Raw genomic sequence first — 19,729 nt, 5'->3', positions numbered from 1 at the left:
ACACACACACACACACACACACACCATAGACATCTAGTCAACTATACCATTTAGGCTTGTGAAAGCATATTTTAAGGTTGTTGAAAAACAGTGAAATTGTCCAATTATACACTTCTAAGTAATTATTTTCATTGTTAAGTGCCACGTGACTATTTTACTGTCTGTGCTCAGTGTAGCTCCATTGCTGGGGCTCAGATTCTGGGCCTCACACTTAGGCAGTGAACGGTTTCTTCACTCATACAGAGGGAGAATAGAGGCTGTGATACTGACACCTAGTGGTAGAACACAGGGATGCTGTTAAATGAGCAGAACAACCCATTACGACAAGCAGGACATTAGAAACTATATGTAAAGTGAGCACAGATAGAATTCTTCAGTGAATTGACTTACCTCAGTTAACTATGCTTAGATCCTGTCACCAACCCATATTAGGCCTTCTTATATGCGGGGGGAGGGGGGTAGGACAGCTACCTCTCCCCTGCCTGTTAAGTGTCTTGAGCTAAGATGAACCTAGTTAGAGTTTCAACAAGTACATGACTAAATCCACATCCTTCAGATGTAGGAGAGATAATGGTGAAGCCATGGGGTCTTTTAGACACCGTTGTCCCACTATTCTCATAGAGACAATGTGTGGAGCTTGTTTTTATTTAGAACATTGATCTTCCTTCCTTCTTTCTGTTTTTCTTTCTTTTTTCTTCTTCCTTCCTTCCTTCCTTTTCTTCCTTTCTTTTTTCCTTTCTCCCTTCATTCATTCCTTCTTTCTCTTCTTCCTTCCATCTTTCTTTCTTTTTCTCTTTCCACCTTTCTTTCTTTCTTTCTTCTTTCTTTTTCCTCTTCCTTTCTTCTGTCTGTATTTCTTTTTATCTTTCCACCTTCTTTCTCTCTTTTTTCTTTCTTTCTTTCTTTCTTTCTTTCTTTCTTTCTTTCTTTCTTTCTTTCTTTCTTTCTTTCTTCCTTTCTTCCTTCTTTTCCTTCTCCCTTCCTTCCTTTCTTTCTCTACTTCCTTCCTTCCTTCCTTCCTTCCTTCCTTCCTTCCTTCCTTCCTTCCTTCTTTTTTCTCTTCTTCCTCCTGTCTTTCTTTTTTCTTTCTTTTTCTCTTTCCATCTCTTTCTTTCTTTTCCTTCCTTCTTTCTGTCTTGCTTTCTTTTTCTTTTTCTCTTTTTTCCCTTTTTTTAAATTAGGTATTTTCTTCATTTACATTTCCAATGCTATCTCAAAAGTCTCCCATGCCCTTTCCCCCACTCCCCCCCCCCACTTCCACTTCTTGTCCATGGTGTTCCCCTGTACTTAGGCATATAAAGTTTGCAAGACCAATGGGCCTCTCTTTCCACTGATAGCCGGCAAGGCCATCTTCTGATACATATGCAGCTAGAGACACGAGCTCCGGGTGGTACTGGTTAGTTCATATTGTTGTTCCACCTATAGGGTTGCAGACCCCTTTAGCTCCTTGGGTACTTTCTGTAGTTCCTCCGTTGGGGGCCCTGTGTTCCATCCAATAGCTGACTGTGAGCATCCACTTCTGTGTTTGCTAGGCCCAAGAATAGCCTCACAAGGGACAGCTATATCAGGGTCCTTTCAGTAAAATCTTGCTAGTTTATGCAATGGTGTCAGTGTTTGGAGGCTGATTATGGTATGGATCCCAGGGTATGGCAGTCTCTAGATGGTCTATCCTTTCGTCTCAGCTCCAAACTTTGTCTCTGTAACTCCTTCCATGGGTGTTTTGTTCCCAATTCTAAGAAGAGGCAAAGTGTCTACATTTTGGTCTTCGTTGTTCTTGAGTTTGATGTGTTTTTCAAATTGTATCTTGTATCTTGGGTATTCTAAGTTTCTGGGCTAATATCCACTTATCAGTGAGTACATATCATGTGAGTTCTTTTGTGATTGGGTTACCTCACTCAGGATGATGCCCTCCAGGTCCATCCATTTGCCTAGGAATTTCATAAATTCATTCTTTTTAATAGCTGAGTAGTACTCCATTGTGTAAATGTGCCACATTTTCTGTATCCATTCCTCTGTTGAGGGACATCTGGGTTCTTTCCAGCTTCTGGCTATTATAAATAAGGCTGCTATGAACATAGTGGAGCATGTGCCCTTCTTACCGGTTGGAACATCTTCTGGATATATACCCAGGAGAGGTATTGCTGGATTCTCCGGTAGTAATATGTCCAATTTTCTGAGGAATCACCAGACAGATTTCCAGAGTGGTTATACAAGCTTGCAATCCCACCAACAATGGAGGAATGTTCCTCTTTCTCCACATCCTTGCCAGCATCTGCTGTCACCTGAATCTTTGATCTTAGCCATTCTGACTGGTGTGAGGTGGAATCTCAGGGTTGTTTTGATTTGCATTTCCCTGATGGTTAAGGATGCTGAACATTTTTTCAGGTGCTTCTCAGTTATTTGGTATTCCTAAGTTGAGAATTCTTTGTTTAGCTCTGAGCCCCATTTTTTAGTGGGGTTATTTGATTTTCTGGAGTCCACCTTCTTGAGTTCTTTATATATATGGATATTAGTCCCCTATCTGATTTAGGATAGGTAAAGATCCTTTCCCAATCTGTTGGTGACCTTGTTGTCTTATTGACGGTTTCTTTTGCCTTACAGAAGCTTTGGAGTTTCATGAGGTCCCATTTGTCAATTCTCGATCTTACAGCACAAGCCATTGCTGTTCTATTCAGGAATGTTTCCCCGTGCCCATATCTTTGAGGCTTTTCCCCATTTCTCCTCTATACGTTTCAGTGTTTCTGGTTTTATGTGGAGTTCCTTAATCCACTTAGATTTGACCTTAGTACAAGGAGATAGGAATGGATCAATTTGCATTCTTCTACATGATAACTGCCAGTTGTGCCAGCACCATTTGTTGAAAATGCTGTCTTTTTTCTACTGGATGGTTTTAGCTCCCTTGTCGAAGATCAAGTGACCATAGGTATGTGGGTTCATTTCTTGGTCTTCAATTCTATTCCATTGGTTTACTTGTCTGTCGTTATACCAGTACCACGCAGTTTTTATCACAATTGTTCTGTAGTACAGCTTTTGGTCAGGCATGGTGATTCCACCAGAGGTTCTTTTATCCTTGAGAAGAGTTTTTGCTATCCTAGGTTTTTTGATATTCCAGATGAATTTGCAGATTGCTCTTTCTAATTTGTTGAAGAATTGAGTTGGAATTTTGTGGGGATTGCATTGAATCTGTAGATAGCTTTTGGCAAGATAGCCATTTTTACTATAATGATCCTGCCAATCCATGAGCATGGGAGATCTTTCCATCTTCTGAGATCTTCTTTAATGTCTTTCTTCAGAGACTTGAAGTTTTTATCATACAGATCTTTCATTTCCTTAGTTAAGGTCATGCCAAGGTATTTGATATTATTTGTGACTATTGTGAAGTTTGTTGTTTCCCTAAATTCTTTCTCAGCCAGTTTATCCTTTGTGTAGAGAAAGGCCATTTACTTGTTTGAGTTAATTTTATATCCAGCTACTTCATTGAAGCTGTTTATAAGGTTTAGGAATTCTCTGGTGGAATTTTTAGGGTCACTTATATATACTATCATATCATCTGCAAAAAGTGATATTTTGACTTCTTCCTTTCCAGTTTGTATCCCCTTAGTTTCTTTTTGTTTTCTAATTGCTCTGGCTAGGAATTCAAGTACAATGTTGAATAGGTAGGGGAAAGTGGGCAGCCTTGTCTAGTCCCTGATTTTAGTGGGATTGCTTCCAGTTTCTCACCATTTACTTTGATGTTGGCTACTGGTTTGCTATAGATTGCTTTTATCATGTTTAGGTATGGGCCTTGAATTCCTGATCTTTTCAAGACTTTTATCATGAATGAGTGTTGGATTTTGTCAAATGCTTTCTCAGCATCTAAAGAGATGATCACGTGGTTTTTGTCTATGAGTTTGTTTATATAATGGATTACGTTGATGGATTTCTATATATTAAACTATCCCTGCATCCCTGGAATGAAACCTACTTGGTCAGGATGGATGATTGTTTTGATGTGTTCTTGGATTCGGTTAGCTAAAATTTTATTGAGGATTTTTGCATCGATATTCATAAGGGAAGTTGGTCTGAAGTTCTCTATCTTTGTTGGGTCTTTCTGTGGTTTATGTATCAGAGTAATTATGGCTTCATAGGATGAATTGGGTAGAGTACCTTCTGCTTCTATTTTGTGGAATAGTTTGTGAAGAACTGGAATTAGATCTTCTTTGAAGGTCTGATAGAACTCTGCACTAAACCCATCTGGTCCTGGGCTTTTTTTGGTTGGGAGACTATTAATGACTGCTTCTATTTCTTTAGGGGATATAGGACTGTTTAGATCATTAACCTGATCCTAATTTAACTTTGTTACATGGTGTCTGTCTAGAAATTTGTCCATTTCATCCAGGTTCTCCAGTTTTGTTGAGTATAGCCTTTTGTAGAAGAATCTGATGGTGTTTTGGATTTCTTCAGGATCTGTTGTTATGTCTCCCTTTTCATTTCTGATTTTGATAATTAGGATGCTGACCCTGTGCCCTCTAGTGAGTCTGGCTAAAAGTTTATCTATCTTGTTGATTTTCTCAAAGAACCAGTTCCTCCTTTGGTCGATTCTTTGAATAGTTCTTCTTGTTTCCACTTGGTTGATTTCGTCCCTGAATTTGATTATTTCCTGTCATCTACTCCTCTTGGGTGAATTTGCTTCCTTTTGTTCTAGAGCTTTTAGGTGTGTTGTTAAGCTGCTAGTGTTTTTTCTCTCTAGTTTCTTTTTGGAGGCACTCAGAGCTATGAGTTTTCCTCTTAGAGATGCTTTCATTGTGTCCCATATGTTTGGGTATGCTGTGGCTTCATTTTCTTTAAACTCAAAAAAGTCTTTAATTTCTTTCTTTATTCCTTCCTTGACCAAGGTATTATTGAGAAGAGTGTTGTTCAGTTTCCACATGAATGTTGGCTTTCTATTATTTATGTTGTTATTGAAGATCAGCCTTAGTCCATGGTGATCTGATAGGATACATGGGACAATTTCAATATTTTTGTATCTGTTGAGGCCTGTTTTGTGACCAATTATATGGTCAGTTTTGGAGAAAGTACCATGAGGGGCTGAGAAGAAGGTATATCCTTTTGTTTTAGGATAAAATGTTCTGTAGATATCTGTTAAATCCATTTGTTTCATAACTTCTGTAGTCTCACTGTGTCTCTGTTTAGTTTCTGTTTCTGTGATCTGTCTATTGATGAAAGTGGTGTGTTGAAGTCTCCCACTATTATTGTGTGAGCTGCAATGTGTGCTTTGAGCTTTACTAAGGTTTCTTTAATGAGTGTGGGCTGCCCTTGCATTTGGAGCATAGATATTCAGAATTGAGAGTTCCTCTTGGAAGATTTTACCTTTGATGAGTATGAAGTGTCCCTTCTTATCTTTTTTGAAAACTTTGGGTTGGAAGTCGATTTTATTCGATATTAGAATGGCTACTCCAGCTTGTTTCTTCAGACCATTTGCTTGGAAAATTGTTTTCCAGCCTTTCATTCTGAGGTAGTGTCTGTCTTTTCCCCTGAGATGGGTTTCCTGTAAGCAGCAAAATGTTGGGTCCTGTTTGTTTAGCCTGTCTGTTAGTCTATGTATTTTTATTGGGGAATTGAGTCCATTGATATTAAGGAAAAATAATTGTTGCTTCCTATTATTTTTGTTGTTAGAGTTGGCATTCTGTTCTTGTGGCTTTCTTCTTTTAGGTTTGTTGGAGGATTACTTTCTTGCTTTTTCTAGGATGTGGTTTCTGTCCTTGTATTTTTTTTTTCTGTTATTATCCTTTGAAGGGCTGGATTAGTGGAAGGATAATGTGTGAATTTGGTTTTGTCGTGGAAAACTTTGGTTTCTCCATCTATGGCAATTGAAAGTTTGGCTGGGTATAGTAGCCTGGGCTGGCATTTGTGTTCTCTTAGTGTCTGTATAACATCTGTCCAGGATCTTCTGGCTTTCATAGTCTCTGGTGAAAAGTCCGGTGTAATTTTGATAGACCTGCCTTTATATGTTACTTGATCCTTTTCCCTTACTGCTTTTAATAATCTATCTTTATTTAGTGCATTCGTTGTTCTGATTATTATGTGTCGGGAGGAATTTCTTTTCTGGTCCAGTCTATTTGGAGTTCTGTAGGCTTCTTGTATGTTCATGGGCATCTCTTTCTTTAATTTTGGGAAGTTTTCTTCTATAATTTTGTTGAAGATATTTTCTGGCCCTTTAAGTTGAAAATGTTCATTCTCATCTACTCCTATTATCCGTAGGTTTGGTCTTCTCATTGTGTCCTGGATTTCCTGAATGTTTTGAGTTAGAATCTTTTTGCATTTTGCATTTTCTTTGATTGTTGTGCCGATGTTCTCTATGGAATCTTCTGTACCTGAGATTCTCTCTTCCATCTCTTGTATTCTGTTTTTGATGCTCTCATCTATGGTTCCAGATTTCTTTCCTAGGGTTTCTATCTCCAGCGTTGCCTCACTTTGGGTTTTCTTTATTGTGTCTAGTTCCCTTTTTAGGTTTAGTATGGTTTTGTTCATTTCCATCACCTGTTTGGATGTGTTTTCCTGTTTTTCTTTAAGGGCTTCTACCTGTTTGGTTGTGTTTTCCTGTTTTTCTTTAAGGACTTGTAACTCTTTAGCAGTGTTCTCCTGTATTTCTTTAAGTGAATTATTAAAGTCCTTCTTGATGTTGTCTACCATCATCATGATGTATGCTTTTCAATCTGGGTTTAGCTTTTCGGGTGTGCTGGGGTGCCCAGGACTGAGCAAGGTGGGAGCCCTGAGTTCTGATGATGGTGAGTGGTCTTGGTTTCTGTTAGTAAGATTCTTGTGTTTGCTTTTCACCGTCTGGTAATCTCTGGAGTTAGTTGTTATAGTTGTTCCTGGTTAGAGCTTGTTCCTCTCATGATTCTGTTAGCCTCTATCAGCAGACCTGGGGGACTAGCTCTCTCCACTGAGTTTCAGTGGTCAGAGCACTCTCTGCAGGCAAGCTCTCCTCTTACAGGGAAGGTGCACAGATATCTGGCATTCAGACCTTCCTCCTGGCAGAAGATGAAGACCCGAAACAGGGCCTGTCCCAGAAGCTGTGTCACTTCGGTCTGTCCCAGAAGCTGTTAGCTTCTGTAGTCCACACTCTCACCTGCGCAAGTCTAGTCTCAGATGGATCCAGGAACCAAGATGGGGCCCCCAGGTGCTCCGGCAAAGCCCTCCTTGGCAGGTCGGACACCTCTCCTCTGGCAGGGAAGGTGCCTGGATGTCTGGAGCCTGAAACTGGGTCTGCCTCAGAAGCTGTCCTCTAGCGACCTTGGGGGTGTCCACAGACTCCGCGCCCTGGTGACCTGGTGGGATTTGTGACCCTGGTCAGCCTGGCTGCTGTCTCAGGACCCGTGTGCGTGATTGGATTGGAACAGAAGTTGTGTTCCACTCACTGTTGGTCCTAAGATCATGTGGAGAGTCCTCTAGGGGACCTTGGGGGTGTCCTCTGACTCCGCACCCAAGGTGACCCCTCTTTTTATTTTTCCATCCATTTTTCTTTCTTTCTTCCTTCCTTCCTCTCTCTTTCCCTCTTTCCCTCTCTCCCTTCCCTTCCTCCCTCCCTCCCTTCCTTTCCAGCTATCTGGGTGCTTTTAGGACTTTGAGAACCTTGGTAATACTGAAGGTGTGTGTTGGTTATTCTTGATATCAACTTGATCACATCTGGAACTAAAACTCCCAGATAGAGAGCACATCTTTGAAGGAATTGTTTGCTTAATTTGAAGCAGGAAAATCCACTCCTAATCTGGATCTTTGAGTTAGGAAGATGCACACACAGACACCCCTCTAAACCAGATGTTTCAAGCTGGGGGAAAAGACATGCCTTTCATCCAGATCTTGAGGAGGAAGCCTTTGACTGGGGCCACACCTTCTGCTGGAAACCTGGAAAGGGCGAGGCAGAACGAAGCTTTTGCTCTTTGCCTGGCTGCTCTCGACTTCCTAGGATATCCATTCTTCTCCCCCACAGCCAAAAAGCTCAAATTGCATAGCCCTCATTATGTTTGGATGAATTATAGTAAATATTCAAGTCCTAGCTTGGGGTGTGTCAGTGGTTAAAGTAAGGGCACTAACTGGTATAGAACTGGGGCACTATTTAGTAAAGAATAGGAACCTGGAACTTGGGATGGGGGGTGTATATGAGGATCATACTGAAGCTGCGAGCTTTGAACCCTCACATTCTCAAGGGTTTGTTTCACCTGAGGAAGTAGTACCCTGTATCCCACACCTTGAAATATTGCCATTTTCACCTTTGTTTAAGCTTATTATTCATTGTCTGCTAACCAAGTGGTGGTGACTTTCTCTGACAATATGCCAGGCTAGACAATACTGATGTCCTTCAGTACCCACCAATAGTTGCCTTTAGACCTATAGCCAAATAGGTCTAAAGCATGCTCCTAGAAGGGAGGTAGAAAGTGTAGTCCATAAGGAGGTTCACTACACTACTAAAGAGCTTAATGAGTTTGCAATTCATTCAAGCAGAAGTCTGGGGAATATATGTGGGAATGGATTTTAAGAGTGTGGGATAATGGTGGGAAGGAACATAAAACTAGATCAGGCTGAGTTTATTCATATAGGTTCTCAGAGTAGAGATTTTAGGTTTAATATGGAAGCTTGCAAAGTTAAAAAGAAAAGGTGCTAAAATGTATTTGAGTGGTTGGCTGAAGCATTTGTTAAAAGATGGCCTCTGAAAAGGAGTTGCAGATGTGTGATATCCCTTGGTGTAGTGTTGGTGGAAGGATCATAAGGATCAGGAAAAAATTAATGCTAGAGTGAACATGCAGTGTAAAACCTAATACTTCACAGTGGGAAGGCCCAGAAGACATGACCTTTACTAATCCTGTAAAATGCAAAATGGTGAGAGAGGTGCCAGCACATTTGAAGAGTTTTGTGGTAGCCCTTTTCTTTGGACCAGACCTTAGGGCTAGAGATGCTACTGCTCAGTTGGACAAGTTAAGTATAATGGGTTTAATTGGGCCCATGAGCTGTAGCCATGGGGGCATTCCCCATGATCAGCTGACTGAGGAAGAAAAGACTTGGTCAAGTTTACTTATTAAAACCCCTTTTTAGGATAGCTCTGAGAGACACTGGTGAAGGGAAATTGTCACAGTAGGCAGAAATTCTGGCAGTACACATGATTCTACATTTTGTTAAGAGAAATGGCCAGTTGTTCATCGATTCCTGGGCTGTAGCCAATGGATTGGCTGGATGGTCAGGAACTTGGAAATAGCATGAAGACATCTGGGGAAGAAAAAAGTCTAAGGATGTGAAGATACTTGTGGTCCATGTAAATGCTCATCAAAGGATGATTTCAGCTAAAGAGCAGTTCAGTAATCAAGTAGATAGGATGACCCTTTCTGTGGACAGTCAGCCTCTTTCTCCAGCCATTTCTGTCATTTTCCAATGGGTCCATGAACAAGGGACCACATATGGCAGAGATGGGGTTATGCATGAGCTCAACAACAGAGTCCCCCATTCACCAAGACTGTCCTGGATACAGCTGCTGCTGAGTGTCAGATTTGTCAACAACAGAAACCAACACTGAGCCCAAGATATGGCATTATTCCCTAGGGTGACCAGCCAGCATCTTGTGGTAGGTTGACTACACTGAACTACCAACTCCATGGAAATGACAGTACTTTGTCCTTACTGGAGCAGATACTTATTCTGGCTATGGACTTGCCTTTCCTGAATATAATGGTTCTGACAAAACCACCACCTGTGTACTTACAGAACACCCTATCCACTGTCATGGTATTCCACACAGTATTGCTTCTGGCCAAAGAACTCACTTCATAGTCAGAAAAGTGCGACCGACAGTGAATCCACAGTCATGGAATCCTCTGGTCTTATCATGTTTCCCACTTCCCTGAATCAGATGTCCTGATAGAACGATGGAATGACCTTTTAAAGACACAGTTAGAGTGCCAATTAGGTGGCAGCCAATTAGAGGGCTGGATGAAGCAGCGTTCTGTAGAAGGTGGTATATACTTCGAATCAGTGTCCAATATATTGGGTACAGGAATCACAGGGTGGAAAAAAGAATAGTTTCACTCACTATCCCCGCTGGTGACCCACTAGGAAAAGTTTTGCTTTCTGTTCCTGTGACTTTGACCTTAAGTTTGCTGGTCTAGAAGTTTTGGTTCCAGAGGGAGGAATGCTCCTACCAGGAGTCACAACAAATATTTCCTTGAACTGAAGCTCAGACACCTCCCCTCACCCCCTGGCCACTTTGGGCTTCTAATGCCCTTAAACCAATAGGCTAAGAAAGGAATAACAGTGTTAGGAGAGATGATTGACCCAGATTACCATGGAAATATTGGATTGCTTTTCCACAATGGAGGTAAGAAAAATTTTATCTGGACTACAGGAGATCCTTTAGGGAATTTCTAGGTGCTACTGTATGTTGTGATTAAAGTCAATGGGAAACTACAACAGCCTAAGTAGGCAGGATGACAAAGGGCACAGACCTATCAGGAATGAAGGATGGGTCACTTCCTCAAGAAGAGAGTCAAGGCCTGATGAGATTCTTGCCAAGGGTGGAGGAAATACAGAATAGGTAGTAGAAGAAGGTAGTTATAAATACCAGGTAAGGCCATGTGATGTGCTGCAGAAACAAGGATTATAGTAGACATGAGTGGTTTTGTTGTATTTTGTTAAGAATCCATTTGTATAGACATCAGTGCTTCTTTTCATCACTTTCTTTATTATGTGGTCTAACATCATGTCAGAACATGTCAATGACTATCATATTTCAGTTTGAGATACTAAAAGAATGTCTCTCAAGGGACATTGCCACCTACTCTAAATTTATAGTGTTTCTGGTAACATGAGGGGTAGTTATATCATGTTAGGTGTAATTATGACCTATTTAAACATATAATGTATTTGGGACTGTAAATATGATAGTTATATTATGTTTAGGCATTATTATGATCTGTTTATTGTTTTTATTTGAAAATTAATCATGACAATGAGATATAATTCTGTGTCAAATTGACAAGGGGTGGACTTGTGATGACTATTTCTGGTTGTCAACTTGGCTATATCTAGAACTAAAACCCCGAGATGGAGGGTACACCTGTGAATTTTTTTTTTTTTTTTTTTTTTTTTGCTTAATTTGAAGTAGGAAAATCCACTTCTAATCTGGATATTTGAGTTAGGAAAACACACACACACGCGCGCGCGCGCACACACACACACCCTTTTAATCCTGATTTTGAGGAGGAAAGGCACATCTTTAATCTGGGCCACACCTTCTGCTAGAAACCCATAAAGGGCATGGCAGAAGGAAGTTTTTGCTCTTTGCCTGGTTGCCTTTGCCTTGCCAACACATCCATTCCTTCACTGGCATTAGAGCCTACTTCTCTGGGACTCCAGCATCTACTGAAGACCAGTTTGAGACATCCAACCATGTGGACTGAGCAACTACTGGACTCTTGAACTTTATTGTTGGATTAGCTTGACTGTACCCCATAAATAATACTAATAAATCATATATATGTGCATATATATGTATGCATACATACATACTGTACTGGCTAATTTTGTATCAACTTGACACAGCTGGAGTTATCACAGAGAAAGGAGCTTCAGTTGAGGAAATGCCTCCATGAGATCCAACTGTAAGGCATTTTCTCAATTAGTGATCAAGGGGGAAAGGCCCCTTGTGGGTGGGACCATCTCTGGGCTGGTAGTCTTGGGTTCTATAAGAGAGCAGGCTGAGCAAGCCAGTAAAGAACATCCCTCCATGGCCTCTGCATCAGCTCCTGCTCCCTGACCTGCTTGAGTTCCAGTCCTGACTTCTTTCAGTGATGAACAGCAATGTGGAAATGTAAGCTGAATAAACCCTTTCCTCCCCAACTTGCTTCTTGGTCATGATATTTGTGCAGGAATAGAAACCCTGACTAAGACACATACATACATACATACATACATACATACATACATACATACATACATGTATAGAGGAAGAGAGAGACATAAATGGCAACAGAGACAGAGAGAGATCCATTCTATAGGTTTTGTCACTCTCGAGAACCCTGTTTAGTTTATTAGAAGCTAAGTAAAGGTCCAGGGGTCAGTGGGTCCCAACTGGATAATTTTCCCACTTGGCAAAAATTGGTAAGTCCTGGGGACACTGAATTTTTTCATTGCTGGGGTTCAAATTCAGGGCTTCACACCATATCTTCAGTCATAGAGAGGGGGGATAGAGGTTGTGCTCGTGGTAGTGGGTCTGTTAAATGAACAGAATAATCCATTGTGACAAAAATTTACTCAGACCCAAATGTCAGTTAAGATGTCCAGCTCCAGATTTCTGTCTGAGGGGAATTTGGGGGGAAATTCAGCAAAGGGAATTACTGTGGCAATGGCAAAAGTCCAACACTCTTTAGACCCAGTTCTGTCCCATGTGAGGAAGGTGGATCCCAGGTTTATTAGAGGGAGAGGCCCTGGCTCACTCTTGTCCACTCTCTTGGGGAAGCAAAACCTCTCAGCTCATCTCACCAAAGCAGCCACCTTAGGTGTTCACCGATAAGGCTGTGGGGACATGGCTGCAACACATATCCAGCCTCATTGCTATGTTAAGAAATGCAAACCTGAAGTGAGCTTTTCCTGGTGGGTTGACTGAATTTTATTAAATTCTCATAAGTAGAACTATAAACACATACTCATAATCCTAGCCATTGGAAGGCTGAATTAGAGGACTGGGAGTTCACCCGGGCTGCATAGAAAACCTCTGTTCTTGTTTAAAAAGTAAACAAACTATACATGTTAGGAGGGGAATGAGCAACCAATGTCTTCCCAGCAACATGTGCACCCTGTAACCACCACACACAGGCTGTGTGACTCCTAAAGAATGGGAGGACTCCACCCAGGCCCCAGAGCTTTAGTCTCTTAAAACTGAGAATGGATCTGTTCCTCCTGACTTCTGCAGAATTCAGAAATGCTTGGTCAAAAGAAAACAACATTGGAAAAGCAACACGGGGAATTCTGACATCGCAGTCTCTTCTCCAATGCTGTCAGCCTGAGGGAAAGGTGAGCTTGACTCACTCAGGGCCTTGTCGGGAAGACTGACGTACGCACACAAGTGTAGTACTGGAAAGGGTTCTCTTCCATCTTCCTTAAAAACCAGGAGTGTGATTGCAGGGGAAAAAAAAGCTAAGCATGGCTGGATGGGTGGCTGAAAAGACTACCTCTAAGACAAAGTTCCCATTGTAAGTGAGGTTTGCAGCTTAGGGATTCAGGAAAGTTTGAGGGTAGAATCTCCTCTCTTTGGTTTATGTATCTTCATCAGGTAAAATTTGGCCACAAGAAAAACCCAAGTGTTAGGAGCTGATCTTGTAGAGCCACCTTAATTGCAGTAAATGAATGAGATCTTGTAACTCCTGGCTCTATACATGTGTGTTCTAAGTAGCTCTATGGTTCCAAGACTAGACAGCTAGTCTTCCAGACAAGATATAGTTGATGCACACATAGCAGCTGTGCTTGTCTGCATTTGAGCTGCATAAGATCAAGCCCATCAAAATTCCATCATTTCGAGAGTGATCTCTTGAAGCCCCATCCTTAGCTGATGAGTTGCCTACAGTTGATGGCTGCTGAGGGAGGAGTTACTTTTCTTTAGAGCACATGGCCACTGGTAGATTACCCTTGCCCTAGTGGATGACCCCACACCCGTTCTCACATGGTTACTGGACTCAAAGGGATATTACTAATAGTGTAATAATAATAAAAAAGAGGGCATTGAGTCAGAAGGTAAAGGGGTTGGTAGATTCCTAGGGGACATGTAGGAAGGCAGTTGGGATGAATAAGATCAAAAGATGTTGTACATATATGATATTTTCAAAGAAATAATAAAATTCTTTGGTCTAAAATTATACAAGGGTATGTAGTGAATTTTTTTTTGGTTTGCCTGGCACCTGAGTCTTGCTTCTCTTTGCGGAACTTTTTAATTTATAAAAATAGAGTTTACCAGCCACTACAAAAGTAGAAGTTTCCAGATAGCAAATTCGTAACCTGCCCTGGAGATGTGAGATGTGGATATATGACCTAGGGTTGACCATTTTGAAGCATCAAACATTGAATTAGATGCTGGAGATGAAAAGATGAAGGGGGGCAGTTATTTTGGTGGTGGACAATGCAAAAATGACAACTACTATTATCATGTCACTAAGCACAGCAGATGCAGTTGGCAGGGGTGGAGTCTACGCCTAGTGCTGTAGGCAATGGTCACAAAACAGTGGCATCCAACATCATAGACCCTAGGGTAGCAGTTTTAGTCATGGTTCTGGCCACAGTCTATTCTTCCTTTATCCTCCTTGCTTTCAGAGAAGGTAAGTGATGGCTATTCTTGGCTGTCAACTTGACTAGATATGGAATGAACTACAATCCAGAAATGGAGAACACCTGTGAGAGATTATATTTGCTTGGGTGAGTCCACTTCTAGTCTGGGCCTTTGAGGTAGGAAGACACACACCTTTGATCCAGATCTAAGGCAGGGAGACATATGTCTTTGATCTGGACCTTGAGGCAGAAAGATACAACTTTAACCGGGTCCAAACCTCTGCTGAAAGCCTATATAAGGACATGGAAGAAGCAAGCTTTTGCTCTTTGCCTGGCTGCCCTCGTCTTGCTAACATACCCATTCCTTCACTGACATTAGAGCCTACTTCTTCAAGATTCCAGCATCTACTGAAGGCCAGCTGAGACATCCAACCTTGTGCACTGAGAAAATATTGGATTCTTGAAATTTCAGGTTACAGCCAGCCATTGTTGGATTAGCTTAACGGCAGCCTATAAATTATTCTTATATATAGTATATTCATATTCATTCTATAAGTTCTGTTACTCCAGAGAACCCTAACAAAGAAGGTTTTTCAGAATATCCTAGTAGTTATTTGAATCAAATGACATAGTTTCAATAAGTTTCTTCCTTACATAAAAGATCCAAAGTTAGCTTTTGTTAATTATAATTAGAAATATTTTGACATAAGTTAGTAACACAAATAGGATACATGGAACAGCAGAACTCACACTGTAAATTATCTAAATACAGAAAGGTACAGAGTAATGGGACATGAGAGTTTTGAGCCAGGCAGTTGGTGTTCTTTGTTACACAAGGATACAATAGGGTTTTTTTTTTTGTATGCATGTATATGTGTATCACATGTATATGTGTATATATGTATATGTGGGGGGGGAGTGTCTTCCTTTGTCCCTCTCAGGGGACTTGACATTTATGCCTGACTGGGAAGGCTAGGGAGCAAAGTCTCAGGACCTATCTGTGTCTATGTTACTGGCACACTCAGCCACACCTATCTTTTTACATGGACACTGGGAGTTTGAACCCAGATCTTCATGTTTGCAAAGCAAGTACTATTATCCATTTAGACCTCTCCCTATCTCCACAACGGTTATTTTTAAAGTATTTGCCAAAATTGTGCAAAAAAGAAGATAGGTTGAAAGTTGGTCTTTGAGGGCAGACAATGTGAAGAACATAGGACTTTATACAGACTCTACCTACATCCTATTATAAGAGACTAAACATCTAATCATTTGGAACTGATCATCCAAAATAATTTAATTTTCTACTTGACGTTAAATTTACTACTACACAGAGGTATGCAGTGAGATAGGAAGTGGGTGGTAGACATGTAATTCCACAGGAGGCCTAGGCTATAAAATGGCCTCAGAACCAACGGAGAGAGACTCTTGAGGATCCAGAGTTTTGCTCACGGGAGTAAACAGAGAACTTAAATTCAAAAGTTCTTTGAAGAAGTGAAAAAAAAACCTCCCTGGGACAAGTTCCTCTGAGTATTCCAGGAAACTTTACAACAGCATTATCAAACAGTGTTGCTTTGACTTAATCAGAATGCTGTTTGCTGAGAACCACACTTTGAAGAACCTTGGGTGGATTTCATTCTGTTGCTTGAAGCATAAGAGGCTCTAAAATCGTCTTCAAGTCTATTGAATTACTAGCTTGAGTTTTGCAAATAAAATGTCAGTTCGCTTATCGAATGATCTCAGACAACAAAGATTTCATTCTTTATGCTTTGTTCCTGCTTCATCTAGAGGGTGAGAGAGAAACTGAGGCACGGAGCCCTTGGCCTTGAGGTGATCAGGATCAGCTTCCAGAATAAAGTCCAGAGAGCCAAAATGGCTTTGTACCTTGTGCTCAGCCATCTGAGAGGGAGTCTATGTCTTTGGCTTGTTGTTGTTGCTGAGTTCTGTTATCCAGTCCAACAAAGAGTGAGATGCCTAAACTCACATTATCTGCTACAGCAAAGATGGTACACTGTACCAAGGGATCTCTGCTTGTCTCTGTCTGTGTCAGCTGCAGAGCAGGTTGCATACCCAGGAAGCTTCACTTCTCATCTACTTCACAGGCATGCCTGTGCAGATCCGTCACCAGGGAACTGATTGGAGAAGGGTACAGATGTGCAGTTTCTGTCACAGAGAACTTGGGACCTGGGGCCCAGTTCAGTGTGGATTTTGGTTCTTCTATCCTCCTTCAAAAAGTCCTTTCACTGGGTCTATGGGTCAGCTCTCTGGCAGTGTCACACTGGCATAAACTGTGGTGGGGTTTGGTTCCTGTGGGCAAAGTAGAAGTTCGTGGGTGAAGGAACACAGAGAAGTTTCACAGGAAGGCAACAAAGCAGCATTCCATGGGGAGAGGAAAGGCTTATAGTTCTGCAGCACAGCATCGGGCTTACAGTCTGCCATTGTCTGGACTTTGCCTAGAGCCAGCACTTGGGTCTCCAAGTGCCTGTCTGCAAGTGTGGTTATATCTCTCTTCCAAGCATAAGTGTGCCAAGGGAGAAATGAGAGAGATTTGTCCCTAGTTATCTGAAGACTCGAATTGCCCTCCCTCCCCTTCTTCTTCCACCCCTCCTCCTCTCACTCTTCTTCCCTCCCTCTACTCCCTCTCCTCTGGAAGAAACTCTTAAATCAGGACCTCTGTCATGCCATGCTATGCTCAGTGATCCCCACCATAATATGCTGAATCCTCTGAAACTGTAAGCCAAAACAAATCTCCCTTAAAGTTGTTCTCTTATGAACTTTGGTCATAGCAATCCAGAAATAGTTAACAGACTTCCCAGAGGGCAAGGAGAGTCAAAGAAAAATGACAAGCAAGCTCACATCATGGGAGATAGGGAACATCAAAGCAGGATGCCAAAAGAAACCAGAGCAACATCTATCCTGTTTCAAAAATACACCATGGCTGGGCTTCTTCCTCCAATGAGGCCCCACAACCCGGCTTTTCCACCTTTTAACAGTATGATTGCATTATGAGGCCATCCTAGATCAGGAACCTGCCAATCAGGTCAGAACCCTCCCCATCTACTGCCCTTGGAAATGCCCTCAGAGACACATCCAATGGTGGATGTTATCAGCTTCTCAGGCACCTTTTAATCCAATCAAGCTGACAACCAACAATAACCATTACTGAGTTCTTCAGCAATTCTTTTCTCCCTCTCCCTTTCCTTTACTCCAACTTATGGTCAGTCCTGGGGTATAGTTTGGAGAAGCCAAGAAAGGTCTAGATTATTGAGTTTTTATAGGGGCTAGTAGGATCCAGATGTGGATGAGAGAAGTGGTACCTGTTCATTATTTATTTTTTTTTAACAAGTGTGCCAGGTCTTTTAGATGTGGTCCTTGGATGACTCTCAGAGAGATACTAGACAGTAGATAGGGACCCAAAGCTTGTGAGTCAGAATGAAGGGTTTTGTGTAAGTCTTCACTAACCCTGGCTTCAGCTGCTCCTTGCTCCCCATGTGATCTAGCCCACTTTCCTGGTCCACCACTTCCCAATCTGTTTCATTTCATCTCTACTCAAAAATAAAATGAGATAAATAATAAAATCCTTCTTCCCCTCCTTCTCTGTCTCTTATCAGACATTCAGTGAGGAGAGGCAGAGAGATATGTCACCTTGACAGACTCTGGGGCAGGCTCTGTGGCAGCCACATAAATGGTTGTGCAGGGGTCCTGATCTGTTAGGGCATCATGAAGTTTCTTCTCTTGAAACTATACAAGAAGTAAAGAAAGCAGATTAGTTGAGCAAAAATCTGGGTCCCATTCAACTTGCCCCACAGAAAAGCAGTTCATGCTCAAAGGCTACTCCTGAGCCACTTGCTCTGACTTCCTCCCTGGTGAGAATCCTCCCAAACTTCCCCAGAATTCACTGTAGCCACTCCGAGTTATCTCTCAGGGTTCACAACCTCCCAAGGCAACTTCACCCCTGTTAGTTCTAAAAAAAAAAAAAGTTTACCAAAATTGCCACACATTTCTTAAGATATTAGAGTTTGGAGAAAAATTTAATTTAATGAAGAATTTCTGACTAGGGATGCGATGGGCAGGGAGCATATAAAAACAGTTTATTAACCAACTTTTATTCACGATGCAACCCTTACTTCTCTTCCTGGTTGGGAGAATTTTAGCATGACCAGACCTAGATGTAGGAATGAACGGCTCTAGTAAATAACTTACACTTTCTGCATCCAATAGGGAAAGTTTAGGAATAAGAGTGTTATAAAAACCACCAGAGTTGTGCTGGAGCTACACTGCTGAATTCCCCTTTAGGATTTTTACCTAGCTATAAGGAGTTACTTTAAACAGAATTTTAGCAATGTGAGCAGATTTCATTTCTCCTGTCTTCATTTGGGGTCGCTGACTTTTACATTTCCAGGAGTTGGAACAGCATCAGATGTATAACTTATTTCTGCATATTCTTTGTGAATGCAAACTGAAGTGACTGTACAATGGAGGAGCCATGATAAGCTCTGGAGAGGTTCTACAGGATATGCAACAGCTGTTTAGTTTTCTATGTTGTTCTGTTCTGGCTTTGCTTTTTTGAGACAGGGTCTCACTGTGTAGCCTTGGCTAGACTGGAACTCGATATGTAGACCAACCTAGCTTCAAAGTCCTAGAGATCCTCCTGCCTCAGGCTTCTGGGATTAAAGCCATGCACCATGAAACCTGGCTGTTATTAAATTCTTTATACAGATAACATACAGCAAATATGATGAAAAGAAAAATGCTAATTTTTGAATAATTCTGTTTCCATTATAATGATATAATAATATAAGCATGACAGACATGAAAGAAATTGTAAGGATGTGAGTCTGTACATATTGATATATAAAGTAATTATGATGTTTTATATATTTAACATATATATAAATTAAAAACAACAAAATAAAATATAAATCAAGATGCAAAATTGTAGTGTAGTTAAAGTGTTGTATCGGAGGATAATAATAGGAAGTCAAGGATGTATTTTATAATCTCTGGAGTATCCACTAAAAATAAAGAAAATAGTTATTTAATTACTAATGCAACAGAGAATAAAATGGAATAATAAAAATATAATTTAAAAAATCCTTTATCAAAGAAACTCCAATCTCAGAGACTCTCACGAATAAGCTTTGTCAAATATATAAAGGGAGAAATATGATAAATCCCAGCCAAACATTCCAGAGAATTACAGGGAAAACTGCATCTGTTGGTGAGCTGACTTTCAGCCCCCAAAAGACACACACCACTAGAATGTGGTGTGCCCCTCCCTGTGAGGGATTAAGACCTCCTCAGGTGTGGATAAGGCCAGAACATCAAGGTGAGGTCACTGGATCAGAGTGGGACCTGCATCCAGTGTGTGATGTCCTAGGAGCTGGAAAGGAGAAGGCAGAGGCACAGACAGGAAAGTTGGTGGGGATGGAGACAGAAATTGTGG

General features: G+C 41.2%; 1 protein-coding gene across 1 annotated transcript in view; it reads right to left on the bottom strand.

Annotated features, from left to right (window-relative positions):
- Positions 1–16,526: 16,526 nt before the first annotated feature.
- Positions 16,527–19,729, bottom strand: part of Slamf1 (signaling lymphocytic activation molecule family member 1) — a 33,678-nt gene continuing 30,475 nt past the window's right edge. The window contains exons 6-7 of the mRNA XM_021169772.2: positions 17,929–18,024; positions 16,527–16,590 (exon numbers count right to left, since the gene is read on the bottom strand). Coding sequence (XP_021025431.1) covers positions 16,540–16,590; positions 17,929–18,024 — 147 coding nt within the window. The 3' untranslated portion in view covers positions 16,527–16,539. The remainder of the gene's footprint in view (positions 16,591–17,928; positions 18,025–19,729) is intronic.

This window comes from Mus caroli, unplaced genomic scaffold (genome assembly GCF_978045245.1).
Source record: "Mus caroli unplaced genomic scaffold, Mus_caroli_1 scaffold_1, whole genome shotgun sequence".
NCBI lineage: Eukaryota > Metazoa > Chordata > Mammalia > Rodentia > Muridae > Mus > Mus caroli.
This window is presented reverse-complemented; position numbering and strand designations above follow the sequence as displayed.